This window comes from Gymnoscopelus microlampas (assembly GCF_963454915.1).
Source record: "Gymnoscopelus microlampas genome assembly, chromosome: 12".
Classification (NCBI taxonomy): Eukaryota; Metazoa; Chordata; class Actinopteri; order Myctophiformes; family Myctophidae; genus Gymnoscopelus; species Gymnoscopelus microlampas.
The window spans coordinates 20906493-20924032 of record NC_139949.1 but is presented as its reverse complement, the minus strand read 5'-3'; the positions used below and the strand labels follow the sequence as shown (position 1 = coordinate 20924032).

Below are 17540 nucleotides of genomic sequence, written 5' to 3'. Positions count from 1 at the left end.
TCCCATGCATTCTGAAGTAATCCAGGTAAACAGGGGGTCAGAGATGGAGATACACTACAGGCACTGGAAGACAGTAGATGTCAAATTATCTCCTTTTTGTCTTTCTTCTTCTCCCTATGGCATCTATCTTTGTTTCATCTTATGCATGCTCATATCTCCTTCTTTCAGGTCTCGGTCCCGGTTAGGTTTGTCTGTATACTTACAGTTTCAGTTTGATGTGTGGGTCAGTGAAGTAACTCTGAAGTCTCTCGCTCCGTCTCACTCACAGCCACTGATCCCGTATTAGCCAGGAGGCGGGACCTAAGCCTCATTAATACTTACCGTATTTCGTGTGACGGTGCCGGGCAACAAAAATAGCCGATCTACAAGCTCACAAGCTGTTTTTTTATAGACAGTCATAGGACAATGTATAAACTAAGTATGATACTGCTCTTGTTACTTACAGTAACACAGGTTACTGTAAGTGCTGGTCAACAAAGGGTAAAATGTTTCTGTTATTAAAGTTAAACACCAAACAGAGATGTGAGCTACTGAATAGATCTGGCATTCAGAATTCAGGCTCCAGGTTATCCTACAGTATGCTCACCTCAAAAAATATAGCCTGGAAAGACAGGCATAATGTGGAATGGAGCCATATGGCATATACTGTAGGCTACTGTAGCTGGAGCTGAAAACAGCTGCTGGATATGAATTTATATGTCAAACTAAATCAATATCTACATTTTCAGGGGTGGAAAAGACTATCGTTACTTGACATAAATAATACTGCAGAAGGAAAACTAGGCTACTTGTGTTGAAAACTATTAACTACAAAACTAAAGTAGTTAGAGGACAAAAGTAGCTTTTTTGAAGACCACTCTAAGTAACAGTTACTGTATATGGGTACATGTGCTGACTGAAGCACACTGGTGTCAACATCTTATAAGAGACCTGCTCATTTGCGACAATTTCTCCACATTCAGTACAAAACAAAAAATTACTGAATCCACACCCAAAGAATTTATTTTTTTTATTATTTCAAAGTCATGCCACAAGTTGACATAAAATACAAAATAAAAAAAAGGTTTAATTTTCAATCATAACTATAAAATAACCACAGTGTAACCGAGAATCAAATTCAACAAACACACACAGCAGAAACAAAATGAAGTCACATTGAAAAGAACACACGGATAAGCACACATGTACATACAGTAACATACAGCACAGCTCTCTGATACCTAGCTATCAGTAAACGTATCAGCTCGAAACGCAAGGTTAAATGGATTATAGAAAATTAACAAGGGTATAAAATACTGATAAAAGATACTCGTTATAAAGACCATAGTATCTTCTAGAAGTGTCACCATGCAGTGGATATTCCAGTCTCAAGTTTATAAACATCAGCAGAAAAATACAAGAGAATCACAAGCTCATTCGTTTGAGTGGATAAGAATCCATCTTCAATAAAAATGTCAATGACCATAATACAGAAGGTGTCTGGCAACATTGTAAAATTGCGTCAATGCCATATAGCCTACATAATACTATCATAAAGATGACATAACACCTGGCATAATGTTTCATGACCAATGTCTCTTACTCAAGACACATGCAGCAGTATGCAGGCTGACAAGCGAACCTAAACTGTTGCACCGTGTTGATCATTTGTAGACAACTGATAAACATAGACTGCATTGATACTGCGCAGGCTTTAAAGTAATATATTTTAAAATAATCATACGTTTTCACAAATCACTTTTAAGCTGTCTTTAAGTCCTCATGTTTCTATTTCATATAGAGTTCCTCTGATCCTCCTTATCTTATACTCTGCACTATGACGGTAACGTTTTTCGTAAATACCATACTATCACATCTTGAAACAAATTATGTTCATGGTAGCCTACGTATTCACAACAATCAAAACATGTATTAATAACTGACAACCACATTGTTGCTACTTTCATATACATACTGTCTACTGCAGGGTACTAAATGCAAAGTATTAGAAAATTGGATACTGTTAAATGCATGCAAGTGTGCAACATAAGCTTTGTACGTCACACAGTATGTTTATCAGAGTAGCAACAGCTTTTTTTAAAAATGTTTACAACACTTTGAAGACCAAAAGATAAACCATGAGTGTGGTTGGCGCAAGGGGAATTGAAAAGCGGTTTGCTACATGCGTTGGCATTATTGGATTCATAGAAAAGTCACAAAAGTTCTGAACATATCAACTTCATTCAAGTGTATCGTATGCTTAAAACTCGCTTTGGCATCGGCCCTAGGATTTATATACAGAACAGGGGAAAAAACAATGCCGGAATATCAATCATCAGGCAACCAGTTAGTGTCTATATACTCCAATCACCTCTGGTCAATTTAATGCCTGGAGTATGTAAGCCATAACACTTTTGGCAAATGATGATGAATAATGTGCAACAAAAGCAATGCAGTGATTAACAATCACCATCACTTCATGACAAAGACAAACATACAAAATAACATATTAGAGAACAAAAGTTTACCATAGTCACATTTGCTTCATGGTTTTGGCACTGTTGTGGCACATAAGAGTTGCAGAGGAATGGAGTGTAACTTGAAGAGGAATATCTTGTTCTAGACATTTGATTTTATAATTCACTACAGTGAGGTCCACAAATATGAGGACAGGTCAACGACTGAAGTCACATTACTTAATGAGAAATGACACAGTAACTGTGAAGTGCAAGCTGTCCACTTCAACCAATGGGTACTATCTGACTATACCACTTTCAACCTGGCCTCCCTAATTTGGGCATGCCATTATAGGCGAAAACTGTCATAAAGTTATTATTATATTACATGTTTACTGTTTTGATATTAGTATGCCTGTTTATTCAATTAAGACAAGATGGATGGTTAAATATAAATATAAGAAAACAATTACAAAACATCAAACAATCAAATGATCCTGCTTTCACTCTGTCAGCCAATAATAAAATCTGCTACGTGAAATAACCATCAATAGGCAACATTTGGGTGTATTTATCAGTGAGTAAAACCTTCACTTATGGATATTTGCAATTTGCGCTTTTGTTCTACCCTTGCTTGTCTCTCCCAATGTTCCTCCAATAGATATGCAGCTATTGTCACAAAACTTCCAAAATGTGTTAATTTATTTAGACTGGAAGATCCTTATTACCACTGGGTAATCAGGAAAGCTGGAGGCAGGGTGTGGTTGTAAAATCGGCATTACAAAAGCAAACTTCGTAGATATTGACCACTTAAAAACTATATACTCCGTTGACGCCAGGGGTAATCCCTTGGGGTCTATCTTTGGCCGTCAATTGTTCTCCCTCTACACCAAACCTCTTCGCCAAATGTTCTCCTTTTTTTGCAGAATGTTTGCCTATTATGACATGCCCTGAATAGAGACACTAGGGTTCATGTGGTTAATATGCTTATAGGCCTACTACTCAAAAATATTTACGGAGCTCACAAAGTGATGTGGCAGGTGAATGATATGCCACAGGCATGAGCCTTTAATCTTTGTAGGAAAAGCATGATGATGCCTCTGCTTGCTGATCTTTGCTTGTTGGTAGCCCTTTAGACAACCATATACTCTCTACTGCTTTAGCTTTGGGTGATTTAGAGCCATGTTTCAAAGTACAGCAAAGTATATTTGGATACAACGAAATACAAATAGGCTGTGAAGTTAATAAAGGAAGTCTAAAATGTACACACAGTAAGAACGTTTGACAACACTAAATGTATACATACTGTACACATAAGAGCATGCATAGTATGCATTTAACCTTTTAGTTATTGTGTCATTTCACATTCAGAGTAATGAGGGTAAGAAGGCATATTATCATCCAATTTGTCGCTGTGCAAATACTTATGCAGCTCACTGTGTCACTGGCAACACCTTACTTTGAATTCCATCATTGTATTGCCAAATCGCCAGACCATCAGTTTAAATAAGACCCTAAGCTAAGCTGAATGTCAGTGAAGCTTAGGTATGCATGTTTTTTCACATGAAGCTCGTCTACTGATCCTGTAACAGGTTGTTATTGTGTTGACAAACCTGGAGCTCAAATAAGGCTATTTCACATTATTCAATAGCCCACGACAATGCAGTTCCTATTTATAAACATACTAGACTTGAATGGGAGAGCTCCTCCATTAACAACATAGCATAGCCTTTCATAAAGGAGTAAGGTAACACTATCTGTTTCACTCAATCCCCAGAAAGTCATCCAGTATCATTTCAAAGACCCATAGTTTCTGGTTCACTCTCCATGTAGCAGATAATGGGGAGGTAGGGAAAAACCATTTATTTTAAGCTATGGGAGACAACAGTGGTGTGTTCACAAATAGAAATCTAACTGTCTTGGAGCCTAGAAATGACAATAGAAATGTTAACAAAGTGTGTACGTTTGTGTCCACACCCTGTGTGGTCTAATCCTTTTGGCACTTTCAAACTCTCCCTCCCTCTGTTGCCACAAAATATTTTAAACCTCATTTTCACCCAGGCAAGATGACTAAGAACACATTTTGTACTTATACAATAATGCCCTTGGGGAAATGTGGGGATTCTGGGGACAAAGTTATAGGGCCAGAGTTCCACACCTGCACACCTAGAGTACTCTGGTGAGCTGCCAGGTTTTGTACACCAGTGGTCCCCAAACACTGGATAGGGACCCATTTTTGGGTCGCAGACGCATTTTTATGGGTCGGGAGTAAATTTCTCCCTTTTTTCTTTTTTTTTACATTTCCTACACTTTCACTATTATTATTATTATTATTATTATTATTATTATTATTATTATTATTATTATTATTATTATTATTATTATTATTATTATTATTATTATCATTATAAAAAATAAATTCAGGGGAAGAAAATATTTTAAGAAAAGACAAACATTTAAGAATAGTGAAAATAATCTACAAGCTCATAAATTGACACAACTTGCTTTGTATATGGACTATTTTCACTATATTTGAAATGGGGGCTTAAGTTATTAATTCATACTGTATTTTTATAAATTTGGTCGATCCCGGGGAACAAGTTTTTTTGGGTCTCAAACTGAAAAGTTTGGGAACCTCTGTTGTAAACCAGAGGGAGAGCAGCTCCATCCACCCGGAGTATTTTGGCGTTCAGTGCCTTGCAAAAGGACACTTCAATGGTAGTCAGTGAAGGGCGGGGGAGAGTGCTTTCCTTCCTTGGTTTGGGCATTCAGACCTGTAGCCATTCTGAGCACAGGCTTGACTTCGCAAACCTGAGGCTTTTTGGCACTATGGTACAAAATCCTGTCCTAACTTCAAAGTTAGGGTTAGGGTTAGCATGCTAGTCTGAATTTAGACTAGTATGCTCTTCATTCTTTTCTAATCCAGTCTTACAATGTTATTTCTCTCTCCTTGCATATCCCTCCCTGTCTCTTTTGCTCTCACTCTAGCAGAGACACAATGCAACACAAAAACAAGAATGGGCACAGAGGAGATGGGTATTTGAATTAGCACCTAAATACAGTAGAAGTCACAGGCTGCTGCAGACAATGATCACCCATGTTGGAGTCACATCGAATGTGTGAGTGTAATTTTGCTAGACAGTAACTGTTTTAAACATATTGATATGATTGATATGAAGTGCAAATATTGTAGACATGCCAAATTCTCAACAGTACCATTTCAAAGACTTCAAGACCAAAGGAATAAATATACTGTATATTAAACATTACAACGGTACAAGGCCATGAACATATTGGAAAGTAACCCATGCAAAGACACATTTATGAAGCTGCTGCACACAAAGGAACATGAAACTTCAATTCACATGTGCAACATAGTTCAAGTAATGAAAAGGAAATTATAAAAAATAAATAAAAAGGCAAAGAATCAAAGACGAAGTTAAAAAAGACTTGAGTGGTTTGATTAAGAGGTTGCTCCACAAGAGCCTTCGTCTTACATTCTAAATAAATGCCTTCCAAATGATTGGGACTTACATGGCTCTTACTACTTCCAATTCTCAGAAACCGCTGAAAGACTAATTATAAAAATAATTAGAATAATAATTTGAAAAAGTAAACAGTAAACAATAACATATTTTACGTACGCATATTGCACTTCTGAAAACAAACCAAAGAAATCAATAAAGGAAGTGATGTATTGTCTGGGCTTCAATCATCACAGATCAAAATGCCAGTGAACGCAGGCCAAAGAGGACGTCCACTTGACCATGTTAAGGTTATCTGCCCAAGAAATGCCAAATGATTCAGGGGAGATTGTGGTTGCTGTACCAATGGTGAAAAGCCATTCTGAAACCGCTCTCTAAATGCAACAGTAGAGCGCACGCCCCGTGTTTGACATGGTTCCTGTAGTCGTGGTAGTAGAGGCTGGGCCAGGACCACGGCAATAGCACAAGGCTGCTGGGCAGGCATTCTCCTCTGCTTTCTGTTCATCCTCTTATCCTTGCAGATCACTCTGATCTTTGTAAAGTGCAAGTCGCGTGCTCCCTAAAAGGACTGATTCTTTTTTTTTTTTGGCCAGTTGTATTCCCACATATCCCGACAGCAGAGATCTGTCGTTTTCCTTTTGGACACGCGCATACTGTATAAACACAAAATACGGTCATATACGGCTAACACATACTCAGCGCTCCCATTTAGAACTAACACTGGTCGAACTCATCCCTGACAGTTAGACACGGCACAGAGTAGCGCACACCGACTAGATATATGACATACACATACATGCGCACGCTCATGCACACGTACACGCACACACACACCTGCTCGATGTCACCAAAAGCAGAGCTGACTGTCTCTTGGGGTCAGGCACCGTGAGTCTTGACACACGGGCCAAGGGACTCGAGTCTGAGGAGGAGTCAGGCAGTGGTGTCGCCGTTTTAGAGATGATGTGGCACAGGGGGTGGAGGGTCCTGGCATGGTCTAGGGCCGGGCCAGGCCAGGCTGGACCAGGAGAGGGATTAGGGCCTGGTTCATCTTTGGTCCCGTAAAGCACTTTATTATCAGGTGTGAACGCTTTCCTCCATTGAACGAGAAATTGTTTATGGTTGGGGGGGGGGGGGGGGGGGTTGTGGGGGACACAAGGGATTGGAGTCGGGGGAACTACCAAAAGAAAAGCACTGGTTGCTAAGCTACGATTAGAAGGATGCGCGGCACAGGCAACAAGTCTCTTTCTTAGCCATGCAGCATGGAGACCGTCCATAGCAACCAGCAGCAGGCGCAGTCTAAAGCCCGTTTCACACTTTGTCGCACGACGGTGTCGCGCGTCAGGAATAGCAGACCTACAAGCTCACGAGGCGCCGCGCATGTGATGCCTTGTGAGCTTGTATGTCTGCTATTTTCGGCACGGGACACTGCCGTGCGACGGGGCACAAATTAGGCATAAAGGGAATTCTGGGAAGAAGTGGGTGAGTGGAAAGAAAACGACAGGTGAATGGAGGGGGTCGGAACGCGAGCACACTCACAGAACAGCACATGGCGGCTCTCAGGAGAGGGAGAGCATAGCTGCTGTTGGCTTTTGTTAGTCAAGTCCACGGTAAAAAGTGACAGGATAGACAAAATGGTGCATGCTCACTAAAGCACTGGCAATCTGGAGAAGACTTGTACGTGTCTGAGTGGGAGACACTTGAGGAGATAATCAGTTTGTTTTTATCCACAGTTAAAGAGAGAAGGTTATCTGTTAATTGATAGGCAAGAGAATCTACGACCAGTATTATGAATAACAATAAAGGTCTTGAGCAAAATACAGTCTTTTGAATCGTTGAAATGGAGGCATACCAGAGTGATCAAATTGGAGAGTTAACACCAAACCAGGCGGTAGGAGAGGATGTATATGGACGACACAGGATGTTGCCAATATCGCCCCGGGATTTCACATCCTCACCCCCAGCTCCCGTGCACAACACACACTACCGGTCCCAGGGTTGGAGAAACAGACTCAGCCTTAAGGCAATGCATAGCCCTTAGAAACACTGGCGCATGCATGGAGAGTGCAGGAAACACAATGTGCCTGTGTGCATGTACTATGTGTGGGTGTTTGCATGTGTGCGTGTGTGTGAGTGTGGGGGGTGCATATGCATATGTTCATTTGCTGGCACATTTAGTGTGTGTGTGTGTGTGTGTGTGTGTGTGTGTGTGTGTGTGTGTGTGTGTGTGTGTGTGTGTGTGTGTGTGTGTGTGTGTGTGTGTGTGTGTGTGTGTGTGTGTGTGTGTTGATTTGCTGGCACATCTAAGTATGACAGCATTTCGGACCAGGAAAACGGTGTTTCAATGCTGTGTGAGTGTGTGAGAAAAGAGAGGAGACAGTGAGCAAGAGAAAGGGGTGATAACAGAGAAAGAACGGGAGCGGACGAGACAGACAAAACAGACGAGAATGAAATGCAGAGCGGCAGACAGATACAAACGGTGAGCGCAGTCAAACGCCGTTCCCGAACCGAGCGGCGGCCCTGACTCCCATCAGATGTTGGTGAGCGTGGTGCAGGTGATGAGGCGCACGGTGAGCGTGCCCGGAAGGTCATCGTCTTGCCGATTGCCCTTGTCCCGCAGGTGGAGGGTGTGCTGCTCCTGCCGTTCGTTGGGGTCGCTGAACAGGGTCACCTGACCCAGGAAAGTGTCCATGATCACATTCTTGTTGTAAATCTGTTGGGTTTTGGTCGGTTCGGGGTCATGGGGTGGGGAGGATGGTGGGGGGGGGGGGCCGTGGGGGGGGTGCGAGGGGTGGGAGAGTGGATTGATCGGTCGTGAAGGTGAGGGAGACACAAAGGGCAGGACAAGGATAAGTGGAAAAGACTGAGCAACGCAGGTCCAGCAATTACATTGAGATACAGTCGCAGAGCCAGGAGAAAGACGGCAATGTGAGGTTAGCCACTAGGGCGAAGAGGGAAATACTAGTGGGCCTAGTGGGGGGCTATACACTAGGGTTTAAGTGGTTAAAGCAATTCAGAAAAGAGTGGAGAAGCCATGTGAGTGCAGAAGTGCAGAAGCACAGAAGTTTTACTATCGAGACTGAATACACTGAATACGAAGCTCTTTTTTTTTTAAGTGCGCTACTTGGGTTTTTATAGTATTATATTGTGTAATATAAATGCATAAAACAAGGAATAGCAGAATGTAAAACACAATAAATAAAATTATGCCAAAAACTTGAGCACAGGCAGATGAATAATTAAATTAAGAAATACATATTTAAGTGATAATATACACTTGGGAACACTGATGTTCTAGCTCAAAACTAAGGACAGGGGCCTTAATGATGACAGATGACTAATTAGTGATGGGTGCTCAAAAATAGAACAATCAAGTACTTTGGGTAGGACCAGAAAACATCAATAAACCGAAGATGATGAGTTTCTAAATGTTCCTAAGAAATGCACAAATCACGTACTGTATGTTCTGTATGTGTGTGTGTGTGTGTGTGTGTGTGTGTGTGTGTGTGCGTGCGTGCGTGCGTGCGTGCGTGCGTGCGTGCGTGCGTGCGCGCGCGTGTGCGTGCGTGCGTGCGTGCGCGCGTGCGTACGAGAGAGGGAAAGCTTACCTCAATGTGGATACCTTCCTTGGGTTTCTTGCGGTAGAACAGGCCTTTGATGTCAAAGTTGGGGCTGCGTGTGTCCTTGTGGACCGGCGAACGCACCCTCTCACCTTCACACGTAATGATTACATACGGATCCGAGGCTGTGGAGGGGAGAGTCTAAATCAATGCACCGTATTGATAAGGGATAAAATGGTTTTGCGTGTGTGTGCATTTCTGCATAATGCATGTCAGCACACGTAATGAATATCAGCACACTTAGGTGTTCTACATTCTCAGCCACTCTCAACCCCCCTGCCCTTACAAGCAAGGGGATCTAAATGATTGTACGCACACTACATGTAAGCAGACTGACACGATCATTAAATGTCAATGCCACTAAGAACCACTAGATGGTACCAAAGTGCCTTGTATTTTGATTTGGGTGTCTCCTTTTTTGGAGGCAGTTCAGTGCTCTAGTGTAGGCAGTCAGAGCAGTTGCAGTTGCACAGATAACGCTCAAATCTCAAATCATGACATAGCACTTGAGAATAGGTTACCTGTAGCGGTGCAGCAGTTACTCAAACTAATTGATTGAATCAATTATTAAAAAACATAATTTTAATAAAATGATCAATTTGGGAGAAAATGATAATAAACGTAATAATAGAGAGATGAAATAGCAGTTCTACAAGATCACAAAGCATTGGTGAGCTTGTAGGTTGGCAATGTTTTAACAACATTTGTATGATGAAGTCCACAATGGGGCTTTAGTGGTTAATCATTTAGTCAATTCTAAAATTCACATTTTCTTTGCATCAATTTGTTGATATGTAAAAAATAAATTAAAACAACGTTTCTCAATTGTTCGAGTAATCGAAAAAGTAATCAAGAGAACAACCGCTAAGAAAATAATCGATAGTTGCAGCCACGGTTACCAGTTTGAATCCGTTATCTAAAGATCATAACTAGAGAAAAGAAATGCTAATGATGCGATCGAGAGCACAACAATACAGGAAAAGAATCAGGTGAGATCTAACAACAAACTTAACAGAAACCTCAACAGCCTCTGGACAATGCTGTGGCCAGTGCTCTTACTGTACCTCCATTGGAGTCCTGTCCCTGCAGTCCCTCTGCGTTCAGCACATGGACCTGAGTGACCAGCTGGGGGTAGCCGCACATCCCTGTCCAGCACGTCTGGGGCGGCTCGTCCAGAGACAGCTCTCTGGTGGTAGCAGGAATAACACAGTTAAGCACTTGAACCCTAGCCAAGGACCCCCAAATTGATGTGTATTTGGCCGCAGACCCCCATTCGATATTTTTTGGTAACAGGGATCCCCAGAAGAGAAGATTCATGTTGTCAAAAATAGCAGATGTACAAGCTCGCGGCACAAACAGCTATTTTCAGTGAAGAGAAGGTCCCCCCATAAAGGGGTTTCAAGGGGGGGACTTGGGGTTCAAGAACTGTAAGGAAGTACTTTTTTTGTATTTCTTTAAACCAGTGGTGGTGGCCAACAGGTGGAGCCAAATAATATAGTGGAATGTTGATGTTTTCTTTTCTTTTGAGTAGGCTATATACTGTAGCTGGTGGTATCCATTTGACCATGTGAGGTTGCAAGCCTATTTGGTTATACGATGCCCTTTGGTTAATTATTTCTATTACAAACCTGCGCTCACTATGCATTCTACAATACTTTGTTCATGACCAGAATTATGTTGGCATGGATTCATGGAAGGTAATCATTTCATAGTTGGGGTATCAATATGGGACGAAATTTTACCCTTTTTCTTTTAAATAAACATGAAATGGCTGTTAACATATAAAATCATGTTTCTTTAAACCCTGAAAGTTTCCCAATATAACCATTCCTGGTGTTATATTATCTGAATATTATGGAAGAGGTGTAGTTTCTTACTGATCAGATTTTATACTCGATTTGGTGATGTACTGGACTGTGCTGCAAAGGCGTGCGCAAAATGGTTGTGCACACGCCCATCTGTGCATTAAAACAGTTGTATATCATGCCATATGTTAACCATGTTCTTCCACAACTATTAAGGATGCTAATTTAGAATTATGGCCATGACCAAATAACCAACTCTCATTAACGGTTAATTAACCGTTAAAACGTATTAAAACGTACTATTTGGAACTCACTCAGGGTCCCAAATTAACATGCACCAGGACTGAATTGTGATCGTGACACTGCTACATGAACCCAGTAAAGCCAAATGTACTTAAATGATGGAGACCATCCGCCACTCTTGCCAGTACTGTAGGAAAGAAATGACTTTCCTACACAAGCTGGAGAGGTTTTCTGTCACAATCTACTATTCTTGCCGCGATGTGTGTGTCACCATGCATAATTGCATCATCAAACCGCAAAATCTTTGAATTGATGCAAAGCTAAAACATGTATTCAAATTATAATTGTATTGCAAAACACGGTTTTAATGTTCTGCAAAAAGACATTGTTTTGAAAGGAACCACCCACGGCAGTCACGACTGTCTTAGTTTGTCAATTTCCTGAAGTGCCCAATGTTCTTTATTCTCCCCATGTTTACTTGAATAAGGCAGCAATCACGAAGCTGTTTGCAGCTTCGCAATGTGGCGGCTGCCTCCAGGCGACACTTTGTTTTCGGTTAATTAATTATTAACATCCCTAACCACTAATACAGTTATTTGCTGCTTTACTTGCAGTCTGAAGGCACATCAGTGAAGACACGAAGCAAGAAGTCGCCCTGTTGCCCAGGGTCAAAGGTGGTGGGGATGATGACGTAGCGACCCTCCTTTAGCTCCTTCCTGAGGAAGACGCAGCGTGAGTTGATGTAGATGGAGCCCGCCACTTTCTGCTGGGCCGTGTGCATTCGGTACTTTCTATTAAGCTCCACCTGCAAGGTCACAACACGGCAATGCGTTAATCTGGTGCATGAAAGGAAGCCTTTTTATTCAACACGTCCCTATATTTATAGTACAATCAGTGGTGATTCTATAGAGGGACAAGGGGGGCAACTGCCCCCGCCCCCCCCTGGCAGCCAGATGATTTTTTAAATTATTGTTTATATTTTATTATATATTATATTTGTTTGCCATTATATGGCAAGTATATGCAGAATATATGCTGTATATATGCCACATATATGGATATATATGTACATATATGTAGAGACATATATGCAGGTGGCCAATTTTGAATATGTCACATATATGATATGCATGTCTCTGCTGTACGGCAGAAACCAACTCCAAAATGTACATTCGTCAGAAAATGACAAAAACAAAACAAAAAGTGGAGTTAGGAGGTTTTGTTCATCATTGATAACAACAGCTGAATGGACCTCCAAGCTCACAATGAGGTTGGAGGTCAAAAGGGGGTGGAGCCTGGAGTCAGCAAAACCAGCTAACTCCACCCCCCTTTGGTGGAGTTAGCCATACTGTAGATATAGAAACCTAGATACCTCATTGGCCTCTGCATTTCATTGGAGCGAACGGTATCTCAATCAGGTAGCTCTTCCGCAGGGCTACTTGACTACTGGCCAATCACAGCGCGTTGACTACTGGCCAATCACAGCGCGTCTAACTGACTAGTTGCTGCGCAGCTGCCTTTTAAGAAAAGACCCGCCCCACCTGCCTCTGATTGGCCTACCGAACGCCCCCTTTTGTGACGCACGCGGAAGTTTCCAGCTTGCCCTGCTGAAGCGGAAGCACGGCCAAGATACGCACGCCTCAGAGCCGAAGGATGCTAGGGTGACCACCCGTTCCGAATCTCGCGAAATTCCCGAAATTGGACCGTCTGTCCCGCGTCCCGCACAAACGGAACAATGTCCCGCGAATCAAAGATTCGAGAGAGTTTTTTTTTTATAAACTATTATATTTATTTTGTCATTTTCAATATATTAGCGTATCCCCATAATAGTATTATGGGGTATATTATTTCCGCAATACTCATTGACGAGAAACGCAGCCCCAAAACACACTCGCCCCTATTTATTTCGCCGACCGAGGCCGTCGGATATACCCGGGGCGAGTGTGTTTGGGACAAGCGTTCTTGTATTCCATCCCGGTGTTTCAGACCTGAAGAGAAGAGAGCCAGCAACATGTGATTTCATTCACCGGCTTGTTTACAAGTCGAATTTGGGGAAAGAAAATAATCAGGAGCTCAACAACATAATGAGAGGATACAAGAGCTATCTGTGCTAGCAGCAAAGTGTGCATATTTAAGCAAGTATTTTAAAACAGTGAAAGCTACCGAGGAAAAAGAAACAGAAAGTGATAGACCCCCGCCACGACTCAAACTAGCGTGTGTTATCATCAAATCCAAAGATTCGTTGTGAATAATTATAAAGAAAACAACCTCCTGGTGCTTCCAAGTTAACCCTAACCTAACCCTAATCCCTAAAACCCTTGCGCGCGTGCATGTGTCCCGCGATGTCCCGCAAAAGGGTTCACCAGCTGTCCCTCAATGGTGGCCCCCAATTCATATTAGATTTAATAGATCGTTGGATTCATGTTAATGTGCATTTTCAGACTGTTAACCTTTTAAACCCTCAATATTTAGTCAATTTGACCATTGGCTCTGTACTTGGTCTGCTCTTTTCCATCTACACGACTCTCCAAAAATAGCAGATCTACAAGCTCACAGCGCGAGGCATTGTGAGCTTGTAGATCTGCTATTTTCAGCTAATGTTCCCCACAAGTGACTCTGAGGACCCCCTAGGGGGCCCAGACCCCTGTTGAAGACCCTTGGTCTGGGGTATTGATGACAATTGTTTGGTGCAGCGTACCGGACCACACTCTGTTAGGGGTCCCGCGGACTGAAATGATGCAATAGCAGACCTCTGTCTAGACTCTACATCCACCTGGGCATGCCTGTGCAAAACTCAATTGTTGTGATCGCACTTGCCTAGCAGTCACGTACCAGCATGGCTTGGAATAGACATATCCAATATACTGTAGGGCATTCTTATAATAAAAAGATGTTTCGGCTGTTCAAAAATAGGACTAGACATAGTGATCTTTATAAACTTCACGAATAAGACCAACACTGCTCCACAACAACGAAGTTTGTGTGACTGAGGGAGTCTCTCACACACACACACACACACACACACACACACACACACACACACACACACACACACACACACACACACACACACACACACACACACACACACACACACACACACACACACACACACACACACACACACGTTCCAGCTCCTGGCCTCGTGTATCCCATAGCCTGGAGGGTTGATTACTCTGCGATTAGTAATTCACAAAACTCCCAAACTTATTTATATTTGGTAATTGAGGTCTTTGGCCTGCTGTCAGTGTGCACAAGAAATATGATGCTGACTGGCCAAGTTGTTTGCTGCAGACAGTCACATACATACACTAGCGGTCGCAATATCTCCACTTGCCTGAGAGTCACCAGCAAGACTATATAGTACAGCATTAGTTCTCAAAGTGGGGTCCGGGGACCCCCAGTGCTCCTTGGGGGGGGGGGGGGGGGGTTCCAGCAGGGGTCCCCAGCAAAAGTAGTTAACATACTGTAGCATCACACTAATTTTAACCACTTTATCCATTTATATGTTGGATATAAAAAAATAGCAGATCTATAAGTTCTATAATCTATACGTTTGAGAACCGCTGTAGTGCAGAGACTGTGTAAAACATTTTGTAATAATGTTTCTTTTCTTCTCCCAATTTAGTCATAACGGCATTTCCCAATTCCCACTTCTACTGTAGTCCCTCGTCTACTGTAGCCAGACGACCTGAGATCTACACCAACCGAGAGAAATCTATTATGTATGGGCAGGAACAGTGAATATAGAATGGCTGCTGACAAACCCACGCCTGTACTGCTTTGAAATCACCTTCCCAATGTGAAGGACAGTCTTTACATTAGTTCTGCAATGCAGTTACTTTCTTTTACATTTTTGAATTATTTCCACCCAGTTTTAGCCTCTCTCTAGCCAAGCCGGATGCACCGCGGAATATTCAAACGGTTCAAACGGTCTCCCACGGTGGTGGGCAGGAACTCTACGGCAGCACCACCCGAACGCCCGTGAACAACATTGTGGCTACAGATCAGATCAACACAGAAAATATGACCAGGAATGTTTTTTCAGTGATTTCTATGAATAAGTAGAAAGTAGTAAAAGTGATTTGGTGTGTTGTCCCCTTTTACTAAAGTAAGTCGATACAAGTGTGTGTGTGTGTGTGTGTGTGTGTGTGTGTGTGTGTGTGTGTGTGTGTGTGTGTGTGTGTGTGTGTGTGTGTGTGTGTGTGTGTGTGTGTGTGTGTGTGTGTGTGTGTGTGTGTGTGTGTGCGCGCGCGTGTGTGCGAGTGCGTACCCGGTGAATGTCAAAGCCTATGGCCAGGTTCTCTCCTTTCCCCTCTTTGGGCGTGGCTCTCTTCTCTTTCTGCTGTAAGCAGATCAGAACCTCATCCTCCACCTTCTTCACATCGAACACAATCTAGACAGACGAGGAGAGAGATAAAATGTCACACACATCTGAAACGCAGGCACGCATCCCCCCTCACACACACAGTCAAATCCATTTGTAACTCTGCACAAATGTAACCAAATGGACCCGTAAAATTAACAATCAGGATTTTTCATCGGACTAGTGCCTCTGCCACTAACCCGACTCGCGGCCGAACCCAACCCGTTCAATTCATTTTATTGTGGTCGGGGCGGGGTTGACCCTCCCGACTACAGCATCCGCGATAATTGCATCTGAAGCTAATTACCCGACGCCACCCAACACACGTGTCAACTAACCAGGTTACGGGTAGACCCGCGCATCCCTACAGCAGACCCCCCTCAGGGGGTCCCCAGCTAATGTAGTTAACATAGCATCACAATCATTTTAACCACTTACTTTATCCATTTATATGTTGGCTATTCAAAAAGATCTACAAGCTCACAGTGCGTCACTTCGTGCCACGCTGCGAGCTTGTACATCTGCTATTTTTTAAATAAAAAATATCGAAACTGTTTGGGAAATGTTGCATAATTAAAAAAAAAAAATTAAACATGCATCTTCTCTTCTGGGGGTCCCTGGCACAAAACATTTTCCGTGGCAAAATATACATCATTTTGGGCGGTCCTTGACATGAAGAAGTTTGAGAACCCACTGCACTAACCTGTGGGTTCTGCAGGAACGTGACCTTGTGGTTGATGCAGCCTCCGGCCCGGTTGCGGAGCGGGTCCTGGCGGTGGACCCAGGACCCCTTCATGACCTCCTCCTCCCAGGTCTTGTGGATGCTCAGGTAGGAGGTGTTGATGAGGCGACACAAGATGAGGTCGGTGAAGTACTGGCTGAAGTCGTCGAAGGTCATCCTGGGTGGAGGCGGGAGAGGAGAGGACAGTGGAGGAGGAGCGAACAGAGTGCAGATATACCAACAGAGGTGAAGAAAGAACTCTACCGGGGGAGGGAGGGAGGGGGGGGAGGGTATACTGCACGTGTGAATGAAGGAGAGAGATAGAAGAGAGAAAGAGACAGAAAATGAAATGAAGGAAGGATGAGATCCCCGATGGGGTTTAATTTGTGACGAGGTGGGAACCTATGAGCTATGGGATGAGACAGGCGGGTTTAAGTAGGGTTCTTACCAGAGGTGGGAACCTATGAGCTATGGGATGAGACAGGCGGGGTTAAGTAGGGTTCTTACCAGAGGTGGGAACCTATGAGCTATGGGATGAGACAGGCGGGGTTAAGTAGGGTTCTTACCAGAGGTGGGAACCTATGAGCTATGGGATGAGACCGGCGGGGTTAAGTAGGGTTCTTACCAGAACTCGCCATCGTCTTGCACGGTGACGCCCAGCTTCTCTCTCTCACTCTTGCTCACTTTGTTCCACTCCTCTGAGCTGAAAAGCGCACGCACGCACGCACGCGCACACACACACACACACACACACACACACACACACACACACACACACACACACACACACACACACACACACACACACACACACACACACACACACACACACACACACACACACACACACACACACACACACACACAC

At 43.0% G+C, this 17540-nt stretch overlaps 1 protein-coding gene across 1 annotated transcript in view; it reads right to left on the bottom strand.

Annotated features, from left to right (window-relative positions):
• Positions 1-8447: 8447 nt before the first annotated feature.
• Positions 8448-17540, bottom strand: part of capn5b (calpain 5b) — a gene marked incomplete at both ends in the record, with an annotated part of 34646 nt that continues 25553 nt past the window's right edge. The window contains 7 exons of the mRNA XM_084074891.1: positions 8448-8630; positions 9526-9662; positions 10602-10723; positions 12194-12390; positions 15859-15981; positions 16655-16850; positions 17298-17375. Of these exons, the coding sequence (XP_083931017.1) occupies positions 8448-8630; positions 9526-9662; positions 10602-10723; positions 12194-12390; positions 15859-15981; positions 16655-16850; positions 17298-17375 (1036 nt within the window). The remainder of the gene's footprint in view (positions 8631-9525; positions 9663-10601; positions 10724-12193; positions 12391-15858; positions 15982-16654; positions 16851-17297; positions 17376-17540) is intronic.